Source organism: Monopterus albus, unplaced genomic scaffold, assembly GCF_001952655.1.
Source record: "Monopterus albus unplaced genomic scaffold, M_albus_1.0 scaffold99.1, whole genome shotgun sequence".
Classification (NCBI taxonomy): Eukaryota; Metazoa; Chordata; class Actinopteri; order Synbranchiformes; family Synbranchidae; genus Monopterus; species Monopterus albus.
In genome coordinates, this window is record NW_018127979.1 from 1,035,143 (window position 1) to 1,047,356 (window position 12,214).

General features: G+C 41.2%; 1 protein-coding gene across 3 annotated transcripts in view; it reads right to left on the reverse strand.

Annotated features, from left to right (window-relative positions):
• Nucleotides 1-12,214, reverse strand: part of clybl (citrate lyase beta like) — a 60,242-nt gene that overhangs the window by 8,749 nt on the left and 39,279 nt on the right. For all 3 annotated transcript variants that reach the window (XR_002275639.1, XM_020609439.1, XM_020609440.1), the window contains 2 exons: nt 5,278-5,466; nt 637-738 (listed from right to left, as the gene is read on the reverse strand). Coding sequence is in view for 2 of the 3 variants with exons in the window: in XM_020609439.1 (XP_020465095.1) it covers nt 637-738; nt 5,278-5,466 (291 nt within the window). In the remaining variant the exon portion in view is untranslated. The remainder of the gene's footprint in view (nt 1-636; nt 739-5,277; nt 5,467-12,214) is intronic.

Consider the following 12,214-nt stretch of genomic DNA (forward strand, 5'->3'; position numbering starts at 1 on the left):
TGTGGAACAATAAGAATGTCTCCTGCTTTTGTTGGCCTCCAGATTTCACTACTAGCTGTGCCACAGTGATTTCTTTCATGCTCGTAACCTGGGGTTCAGCCTGGGCAAAGATACAGCGTGTCCTCAAGAAAGCACACAGAGGCACCCCCCGGCATCAAAACACACACACGCACACACACACACACTCACAACCACAGAATTACAGTGGAGAACTAAAAGCTAAATCAAAAGAAGGAAGGACAGCTTGTTTCTCCCCAAACGCCCAGAACCATGCCCTTTTCCCTCTGTAGCTGAAGGTTGGGCTGTACTACAACAGGAACTGTTTTGATGCTTTCCAAAATATCATTAAGAACTTTTCCATTCTGATGATATTAAAACAGTTCTAATTAAAAGAAAATGTCAGCATGCCTGGAAAGGGATACAGAGAGACACAGACAGAGGGGAAACAAACAAAACAAAAAAAAAGCCTCAGACGGCTCATTTTGAGCCACTGTCCGAAAGCTTTGAATTCTTTTCATTTTGGACACGTGGAGTGCTTAGCTTACTGATGCAGTCTTTAATCTAAACTGAACAATGGAGACACAGCTAAATGTCTTACATAGGCAGCTTTTGGTTGGGGGTTTGTTAGTAATGTACCTTAAAATTGAGCAGGCCCATGGCGGTTTCCACGAAAGTGAGCAGGCGAATGGATTCTGTCAGTGGCCGTCCTTTCAAGTTGTGCTGAAACCTGTCAACAAACTAAACACACAGGGACAATCTCGTGCAAAACTCATTACCAATATCCACTCTTTCTGTAAAAAAAACCCTCCAAACTATCAGAATGAATTCATTTGTTCTTGACTACTCTGTGCACACTGCTTTGTTGGAGCACATGTACATCATGCAGCATTTGTGGTTATAAAAACAGGGTTTTCTGACTTCAGCCTAAATTCGTTTATGATACTGTTGTTAATATGCACAGTTCCTTCCAGAAAACATGTACTGGTGAACTGTATTTCTGTTTATTCCTGCTCTTCTGTAGAAGAGTGTGGCAACATGCAGCTGCCACCTTCCTTGGAATTTATCAATGCTTTATTAGCTATTTGAATAAAACAAACCTGTACTGAGACAATGAGACACTGGTGTCAAAGTGAATTTAAAACTGGAAGAAGAACTGCAGTAACAATGGTAAATGACATCTTTTAAAATCCACTCGGGGTAAAGCAGCCAAAAAGTCAAAAAGTCAAAGTCTTCTCCTCTACCTTCTTTCAGAGTCTCTGCACAAGTACAGCGTGTGCTCCCCTGAGAGTGTGCACACATGTAAATGTGCACATGCACGCATGAGCACATGAATACACATGGCAAACCAAAGAAGAAACATCAGAAACGAAAAGGGGAGAAGAAACAAGATTTGGGATGTCTTTGAGTGGGTTACACTCTTACATTATTCTGTTTTGCGTCTCCCCGCCATGGTAGGGAAGAGGAAGACTGAAGCAACAATCAGAGTGTGATGTGACACTTTGCTCAGGCCTTTCTTCTGCACGACTCCTGCTAATATGCAAGCTCACCTAAGTAGAGCTTTAAAACCAAGTTTAATTCTTTGAAGACCAAAGCATTCAAATTTTTTCCATCAGACCAGTTCACAGCTAGCCCAGGACTGCCAGTGGGGTAGCCCAAATTCCTAAATCTGTCATCTGGAAACACACAAAAGCCCCCTCTGTCAGATATTTCCTTTCAAAGCCATTCAAAAAAGGAGTTTAAAAAACCCCAAAACAAAACAAAAACTTGGAGTAGAAATGTATAACTCCATGTCCTTCCTTTCCTTTTTCTCAATTCCCTCTTTGACAAACCAGGAAAAAGACAGATATAAATAACCTCAGGTAGAGCGCAGCTATTTTTTTTTTCTAAATGAAGAGCAAAATAGCCCCTGTGCTCGCACTCACCACCCTTGTTCTCAAAACTGAAAGAGTGGGCCTCCATTGAAGGATTTCAAAAATATGGGCAATTTTAATCATCTCTCCATTCAATCTCAGTTGGATAAATCATATCTGAGAGATTTGCATAAATACAAACCATCAAAGACTTTTCATCTTCAAAGAGGTTTTCAAGACCCAATAGGCTTTGTACTGTAATCATCTGAGGTCACAACCCTGTGGGAGCAAGGCTGCTATGGCAACATAAAAACTAACGCTAGGGGCTTAGCATAATACCCCCACCCCACCCCATCACCATCTTCGCAAACACAGGAAGGGGTGGGGGTCTGAGAGGGAGTGTGAAAAGAGGGTGTAGATAAACCTATTTCTGTGACAGAGGAAACTAGATAGATTTGGCTCATTGAAGGGAAACCTAGCTGATATTACACACAGAGATTACCACCACGACAGTGCACCACGCAAACCCTGACAAGGCTGCAGTGAGCAGAGCGGAGCGGGCTGTTTACGTTCTGCTGAAGGAAAACAAGTGATAGCTCAATGTGGTACCACTGGCTAACCATCCTCAAAGCCTCTCTGATTACATGTTTCTGTCCTTCTTCTGTATTCTCATCTTCAGCTATTAAACACTTTAAGGGCCTGATTTACACCACCTAAGAAGTACCAACAGTCCTTGTTCGTTGTTCCACTGGCGCATACAGGAACCATTAGCTGCCAAGGGCTCTCAAAACTAGGACCCTTTAACATGTTATTCACTAATGAATAAAAAAAAAAACACACAACATGAAAGGCCAAAGAAGAAATAACACCTCTTCTTGCCATTCATAGCCATGCTACAAACAAGCCCTCTGACAGTTTCACCAATCATGAAAAGCAGAGGGAGAGATGGAGCTAGAGAAAGGACGCTATAGTGGGACAAGTTTCAATTAATTTTCTTCAAAAAGGGGCCAGATTAAATGTTTCCGGCCTGCTGAAGTGTTCATTTCACAGAGGGGAGCAGAGAAAGGGATGAGGGGAGGGGACAGGGGGAGGAGCGGGACAGGGTGTGATTCTTACGGTCCCAATGCACACCAAATAGTGTGGTGGGCAAAGAATGCACATGGCTCCGAATCTGTGTGAGAATTGTCCTCAGACAAAGGAGGGAGTTACGCCTGTTATAGCCCAATAAGGCCTGTCAGTCACACAAGGGCTGGGGGAGAGGAGGAAGGCAGAGCTAAAGATTTCCACACAAAAGGAAACAAGCAAGTCCATCTTTTAGCGACAAATCAGCCTGGAGGTTCCTGTGCTAATATCAATAAAAAGGGAGAAAAATAAACAAGTAAGGGATTTACTGCGCAGCCTTACAAGGGTGGAGAAAATCAGACATGCTTACAACACTGACACATGAATACATACACAGGCGCACAGAAAAGCATGTGCAAAGCAGACACAGTAAAACTTGGGAGACAAATATATGATTAGACGGGCATGCCTGAATGAATCGAGGTCCCATTCAGAGCTCTAGACTTGACTTTCTTTCTGCAGCACATACGCACCTGCTGAGGCAGAAACACACTACCAAACACTTTGTAAATCAAATGTGTAAACAGACTTAAAGTGCACTTACAGGTATTCCTCCAGAGAGGAATTTCACCAATATTAAAGGGCTGGTTTAAATAAACAAAAAGTGTTTCTGGCCACAACGCAATAGTGTTGGAAGGGGAAAAATACACAAGTAGGTAATTATCTGAAATTTAGGCCACTCAGTGTGTCCACTGTGATTTTGAGCATCATAATAATAATAATAATGACAATGGATGGTTTAAAAAAAAGGATTTAATGCAGAACAAATTGACTTTTTTCAGTGAGGAAAGTAGCAAAGGGAGTAATGGCTGAGCTACACACAGAATAGAATTAGTGAACACCTGTCAGCAATTATACATAGAAGAAAGAAAGGGCAGCAGGGAATAGACATGTTCTAATTAAAACCACAAATTCAAAACTTCCTGCTCTTGTCCAACACCATCTTCACACATATACACACACACGTATGTATGTATATATATATATATATATACACACATATACACATACACAATATACACACACACACACACCGCTGTGTTTTCTTCCTTGTGGGGACCAGAAGCTAGTCCCCACAAGGATGGCCGAGTCCCCACAGCGTGAGTATGTTAACAGGTTTCGGTCCTCATGATGCAAGTAATACAAATGGCTTCTACAGTCCAAAGTCAGTATTTAGCGTGACTTCCATTTCCACTTAGCACAGCTTCAATTCTTCTGGGGAGACTGTCTTGAAGTTTTGAAACCATGACAAACCATGTTTCACTGAAGGCTGTGAGCACTCCACTTTCGATTTTTTTCCCCTCACATACCGTCAACAACTGGACCCAAACATTTCAAACTTCAGTTCATCACACTGTAATCCTCTTTTCCACTGATCTTCATTCAAATCTTTGCAAGCTTTTGCATAGCTTAGCACTTTCTCACCGGTTCCCTTCTGAAAAACTGGTTTCTTGGCTGCCGTCCTTCCTGATCAAGCTTCTTCAGACTGTAAAAGAATCAACCTGGCATCCAGATGAAGCTGCCAGATGCTGAGCCAGGATTCTCTCCGGTCTTTCAAAGAAGAAACTGAGATACTTCTCATTGGATTTTGACAGTTTTCTTGGTCTTCCACTCCAGTTTTGTCCTTGACCTCTCCGGATTCTTCACATCTCTTTAGAACACAGCATCTGGAGTATCCAGTTTGTTTGCTGATTTTGTTCTGAAATTTGTAAGATACCTTGCTAAACTTGGGAATACATTTTCTCCTTTTTGATGACAAGTTCTCAGCTTTCAACCTCACACAATGTATGGATAGTTGAAATACTTTTTCAGCATAAAGAATGGAATAAAACCATGTCTACAGCTTGGCTGGGCACATTAAGTTTGATTCATTTATTTCTTAGTGACAATATGACACTGTTCAAAGAAGTGCCCAGTAAGTTCAGCAGTGGCAGAGGGCACCTTTGTGTTGTTACAGAAAGCTATCAGTCTTCTGAAGCTAATCCGAAGAAATGTCAGTTTCTTGAGCAGAAGCCAAGAAAAACACTGTGAGTGCTGCCACAGGGATTGATTCCAACTTTTAGTGGGAAATGGAAAAGTTTGTTATGATAGCTTTGAAGATTCCCGTGGTTTCCTCTTACCTCATGAGTTTATTTAAGACTGTGTCTTCTAAAAGACATCCAGAGGTGAAAGAGAGAAATGTCAAGGGTATATTTAGTCCTGCTTACTTTTTGCATGTATGGAAATTTTTTTATTATTTTTCTTTTTTTACTTAACTCTGTAAATGACAATAATGCTTCAAGATGAACCAAGATTTGTAGCTTACCCACTGCACCTCCTGTGTGTCTTCCACCTTGGGTAACATGATGGCAGGAGGGAGAACCTCAGCCTGTAAGATAACCTGCAGGTCATCCTCAATTAGCCCACTGGACACCGAATTCACTCTCACGCACTTCTCTGTCCGGCCCATATCCAGTTCTGCTAACATCCTGGGAATGTTCTCTCTGGCTTCTGTCTGCAGAACAGAACCATAAAACAGAGAAAGAAACCCTGATTCTTTAATGTGACTCATTTAACCAGATTGTACATTGGAATAACTAATAAAAAGAGACACAATCATTCAAACAGTTGGAAGCTCCTATGATTCAAAACCGCACGTTTTGAAGTAAGTGCACCGTCAGAGCTTGTGCTACTGGAGCAGTTCTAGGTACTGTTTATTCCAAGATGATAATGTGTTACATTTACTCAATGATGCAAATCACTTCCAATCACCAAAAAATAAAAAATAAAAAGAAAAAAGAAAATTGGTGAAGCATGCAATAAAAGCTTAATTTCCTTCAAGGACATGTATCTACAACAATTATATTGGCATTTAATCATGATCATAAAAATAAAACATTGCAAAAATAATACATTCACATACTCAAAAAGCACAATAAGGCAGCACACATTTAAATATAGTCCGTGTATATACAGTATGCCACAAATCAACAAAAACCAGACTGCACAGTCAACTGTTCTCTCAATGCAGTCACTGTATGGGCTGAGCAGGAAGAGAGATGAGGAGGGTGAAAAATTTATAAATAAATAAATCTAAGAGAAGCCTACAGTTTTAACTTCTATCAGTAACACAGTAGCACACGCCGTTATATTCAAACCAGCTGCTGAGCTACAGGAATAGAGAGAACGATCGATGGAACAGGAAAGAAGTCCAGTTAGTGAGAGGAGCAAGGCTCTATGGGAGAAATGTGGTCCGAGTTAAGCAGCTTGAGGAAACGGTAGTTTTGGAGTTGTCAGGTCAGATCAGAGGCTGAGCCTTTGAGTGCCTGTGTGTTTGGAAATGCTCACATGGGGATTTTTTCTGATCTTGATTTATGCTGCTAAAGATTCTCCTTAAAAGAAATATTCTCAAAATGAGACTAATTACTGTATAGGGTTAGGACTAATTACTGTATGCACTACAAAGGCTCTGGAGATGCTTATTTGCGTAATGTGGGCAATTAAAATACTACACAGATGGATGGTGGTAAATGTGGTATTATATCATGTGATGGACGTTCATGTGAGATGGAAATGTTGTAATGCAAACGCTGCCCAACAACATCTAAGTAGAATGTCTAAAGTAGGTGACCATTAGATGACTGCACACTGGAGTAATGTGAGTGTGTGCATGAAAGAGAAACTGCAGCCCGATATAACATGGAGGACCCATATATCACAATGTCTTGTAAAAACTAAAGTTGACCTATCTGTGCCGTTGAGAGATTATGGGGACCCCTCAAGGGACAACTACTGAGACAAAACAGCCCCAACTCTGATCTCCTGGAACACAGCGCTGTACTTGATATTATGAAACACTCCTCCAGTATCAATAACATATGGCATCTATGTTCATATCAAAGATTTGCTTGAATTTGATAGGGGGTCATGAAAAGGCTGGACTGCTGTATCATCTACATTTCCCTTTTGCCTCACTGAACAAGACAGAAATGATGAGTGAACTCTTAGTCAAGGTTTGCTGTAACCTCTTGCTTACTGTCACCGTCGTTAGCCAAGATAGACTTGTAACTGTATCACAGTAACTTAAAACAGATAGAGGAAATTATGCAGCCATAAATCACTATTCATAAACCTGCTACTTGGTGGATGGAATTCTCTTTGTCACGCTGCAGTCCATGACGAATAGAGAAAATTGATCTGTGAGAATTGCTGGTCTCTTCATGTGCCAGGAGTTACATTGATCCCTGGCCAAACTAAATAAATAGTGATCCAAATGATCAAAAAGCATGGTTTATAACAGATCAAAGACTGGAGAGGGCCAAGTCTATGCTCCAGCCTCAGCCCGATATACAAGCACCTTGCATGTATAAAATTCTTTTAATGTAACCAGAAACTGGTCATTGCAAAAACTGTCTCCTTTTGTGACAGCATTTCTGAAACCATGATGCCATGGAATGGCTAAGGAGATGGCCAGGTCACTGTGTACCATCTCTTCTTTTATCTCTCTTTCTCTCTAAATTGAGAGAGAGATTATTCTGCCAGACACCGTGACCCCTATGGGCTCCGCTACTCCAAGCTTGAATAAAGCCCTTTGAAAAGGAAATATTTTACATTAATGGACAGCCATCCAACAAGTTGCTTCAAAGCTCCTTCCCCAATCACTTGGTGTCCCATGGAGAGCTCACCCAACATCAGCTTCATCTCCTCTTTGATTCCCTCCATCATCCTCATCATTAGAAGCTGACACACAGGCAGGCAGGCGGGCGAGCAGTCAGCCAGGCAGCCAGGGCTGTCGAATGCATAGATGCACACGAGAAGCTTTTCAAGTGCAGAGAGGCTGACCTTCCAAGAGAGCGAGGGCAGCTCCTTAACACGCAGCCTGAGCCTCGATTCCCAGGATCCTACAGAGTGCTGTGTATATGGGACACAGCATGGCTACTGCCTTGTAGACACTACATCAGACTGGAGCATCCAAACTGAGGTGCGCACAGTCCACAGCATGACCACCTTCCTCTCCAGCATTAGATCATGGATGTCCAGCCCTACCATCATGCAGCTTGAAACAAGCAACGTCAAACATCACCTCTGGATAGACTCTGGGTGTAGACTCACGTTCCTTGTGCCTTCATTCTATTTGAATTTGATCTCACTGCAGTGGTAGCTACCGTATATACTGGATTATATATTTTAGAAAAGGCATAAGAAGGGCTACAATTTTTAGTAAAATATTTGCACATACAGTATCAATAGTCTGAGAAATGGCATAAATTCAGATCATTAACAAGTCAGTGACATCCTAAAAAAATTGTGAACAGCATTCTCAAAAACAACTTATACACAACATTGCATCTTTTATCACTGACTGAATGTATAATATATAAGCAGTTGTGAATATATATAGTGTGTGGTTTTGTGTAAAAAGAGTGAGAGATCATGCATCACAATGAATGTATTTGGTTTTCCATTTTCTTTTTTTTACCTTTTGAAATCTGGCATTTTGCACCCTGCTGTGCAACTTGCAATGCCATTTAAAATGAGCTGTAGACTATCGCAGGTGAAGGCTGTCTGCCTAAAGTGTGACTGTGTATGTATGTTCATCTGTCTTTGTGTGTGTTAGCAAGCTTCAAGTCACATTGGATGGGTTTTGACAAGTGACACGCTGCACTCCAGAAAGCTGGAATGAGATGACGGACTAATTCAGGCTATGCTGATAACTGAGATGTAGCAGAAGATTCAGGCCTTCACTCCGTCAGTTGGAGGCTCACAGTGTTATCCGTTATCCTGTCAGGGCAGACAACAAAACATAACTAGAGGCTAGACAAGGAGGAATTTGCAAATCACGAATCTGCTTGTCATAGCTAGTGAAAACTGACAGCCTTGGGTGAACAAAAAAGTAAATAATTACACAATATTTGTACACTAATTAGCCATGAAAAGATCTCATTACAGTTCTTTGGTAGCAGTTCATTACAAGGTGCATTACAAAGTTTTCAAGAAAGTACATTTCCAAGACTTGGTATCCATTTTGAAGGGAAAATTGAGAAAGTTAGGATCATTATTTACAATCTATACCACCTACCTGGTGGATAATTAAACCAACTTAATGAGAGTACTTCTCTATCATTTTACATCTCATTTGCAATTCTTAGTAAAGCTGTGTCCACCAAGTCTGCCCAATTTACTGCATCCAAACTAAACACATGGCTAACTAGGGTTAAAGGATAAGGCAGGCCATTTTCTATATTAGCAGTATTTCAAACACTGCCCAAACAGAAACTAAAACCAACAATGACTGGTTAATGATCAATGACATGTTTTTCAGTCCTGGATTAGCTCTTTTTGTCTGTGACTTAGACCTACATTCAAAAACATCAGTGAAACACACCACTACATTGGGTAATATATTTCCTCATTATGAAACACCAGACCCTGATATTTGTTAAGAATATCCAGAGATCTTGTGCATGGGCAATACAATATTTAAGAATAATTTTATCATTTCATATCTCTGTGCTGAAGCAGAACTTTGTTCCTATGTGCTGCTCAGTATAGCTACCGATGACTGGGGGCTTCTCATTATTATGCCTCAGCCCAGCCATGCTGAATCAAGCCAACAAATATCATAAGCTTAGCTACCTATTTATCTTAAAAGTTGCATAGTGCATGTACAGATAATGCTATACATTAGCTGTGGTTAAATTTAGCAAGTTCAATATATGTAACTGCTATAACTGGCACTAGAACAGCAGCAGAAATGATTTGCTAAGTACCATATTAGTGGGGAAAACTGATTTTTAATGAAAAATGTGTTTCATTTGTGTACACTGCATCAGCAAAACTCGACAAGTGTAAAACTAAAGGTTTAGCATAGCTGGACATCATATAAATAAACTTATTTTTTAAGCAATTACACAATATAATCACACACACTGCAATTTCAGTAGGATTTCAGAAACAATCAATTAACAATAATGTGTCATTATTGCCGAGCCCGACCACATGGCAGTGCCTGCTGTATCATAAAGGACCAAATTCAAAAATCTCTTTTGTATTTCATGTCATTTTTGTTATGCACAAAATAGTCAATTAAAATGTGCAAAAATGTTAATGAAGCACAGATGACAATTTCAAATGTGCACAGCAGTAATAAGAATCTGAAGAATGAAGTCTGCTGTATCTTAGAAAACTGCTGCACAGTTCCTGAGGCAGTGCAAATGAAAATGAAGCTGTTCAGTGTGGGAAAGAAATTAGTCTTGGCAGATCTTTGTGAGAATGGATTTCTTTCCCTGTTGCCTGGACCTGACTCAACCTCATGTCTTAATCATTACCTCAAGTACATAAAACATAATTTTTATGTTTTGATATGATTTACTGTATATAAACAAGATTGAACTCTTCATCTTTTTATTGTTTTAGTACCAGTAGTGATCAATTGAAAAGAGTTTCAGAGACCTATCTGGGGTCTGGTTACCTTAATCTGCAAACTAATTAGACCTAAAATTAATACTGAGCATATTTCTTGCATAATAAAGTGAAACGGCATGTCCCCCGCCCCCCGTTCCTTCCCTCCTTCTCTCAGTCTTTCACGTTTTCCTCTCCTTGTCACCTTCTCCATCATCACTCCCCCTCTTGGGTTACTCTCCAAGTGATGGGTGTGTTACGCAGCCCTTGTAGCACAGTGCGGTTCAGGCCACGGCTCTGCCAGTGAAAACACAGGAGTGTAACAGGATAATGAGAGAGGACCTCTCTGTTCTCTATGTCTCAGCATTTTCCAATCCCTCGCTTGGCCTGAAACCTCACCTCAAACTCACAGTATCTGGAGCTGCTGCACAAGTGTTTCAAAAGCATTACAAAGACCTGAAAAAGCTGAAATGTAATTTGTGAAATCTATTACTCACATTGAATCTAAATAAACACACCCACAAAAAAAATCCACAATGTTAAATCCCTCCAGTTTGTACGTACTTCATCATTGCATAGGACCTCTCCATTCCTAGCCAATCATAATCACAGCACTGTCATCACTCTCCTATGCACTGTGACCTCTCATTCGCCTACGGGCCCATCCCAAAGGACTCCAATCGATACCTGACACATGACACTCAACACACAAATACACACATCTACTGTGACAGACAGTTAAGGTTTGGAATGGAGGGTCTTTATGATCTGGCTGGGACTGGGTCTATTTTCTGGCTGAACAGCTCACATTCCGTTCATGAGTCTTGGCAGCCTGACTGGGAGTTTGTCTCAAGTCTCCTGGGTTCTCTGAAGTGTTGAGTACACAATTGCCCACAAGCACATGTATATACAGGGATTTCAATACACACATATACTGACACACACTAAATACAAATGTTCAGTGTTCATAACTCAGCGGGCTAACATTATTTCCCAAGAGTTTATTCTGTCAAGAGATTTGAATCCACTTACGTGGACAGCAGATCTTTCAGTGTCCTCTTGAATAACACAGTGAGCACTGAACTGAGGTCGTGTATCAGTTGACAGTTGGCTGCATAATTTATGTTAATATGAAAATCTCAGGTGTCTCACACAGTTCACACATAAACCACAGCTCATACCAACTGCGCTAGATAATGTAATAACTAGGGGTGTGACAATACACTTAGCTCATAAGACGAGATGGTAGACAATACTGGGTTCATGAGAACAAGCTGAGATTTTAACACTATTTTTAGGAGTCTTCAGTGACAAAATATGACTGAAAAAATACTCTTTCATTTGACTTAAGTCACAAAATGTTGTAACTGCTCATCTTGTAATGAATGTCACTTCAGTTCTACTTTCTAAGTAAAAGTTACCATCCATCCATTTTCCTCCGCTTATCCGGGACCGGGTCGCGGGGGCAGCAGTCTAAGCAAAGATGCCCAGACTTCCCTCTCTCCAGACACTTCCTCCAGCTCCTCCGGGGGAATGCCGGAGTCCAAAGCTCTGACAAATGGTACACCACGAGGGCATCCGAAAGAGATGCCCAAGCCACCTCAGCTGGCTCCTCTCGATGTGGAGGAGCAGCGGTTCTACTCTGAGCTCCTCCCGGGTGACCGAGCTCCTCACCCTATCTCTAAGGGTGCGCCCGGCCGCCCTGCGGAGAAAGCTCATTTCGGCCACCTGTATCCGGGATCTTGCCCTTTCGGTCATGACCCAAAGTTCATGACCATAGGTGAGACTCGGAACGCAGATTGGCCAGTAAATCGAGAGCTTCGCCTTACAGCTCAGCTCCTTCTTCACCACAATGGACCGGT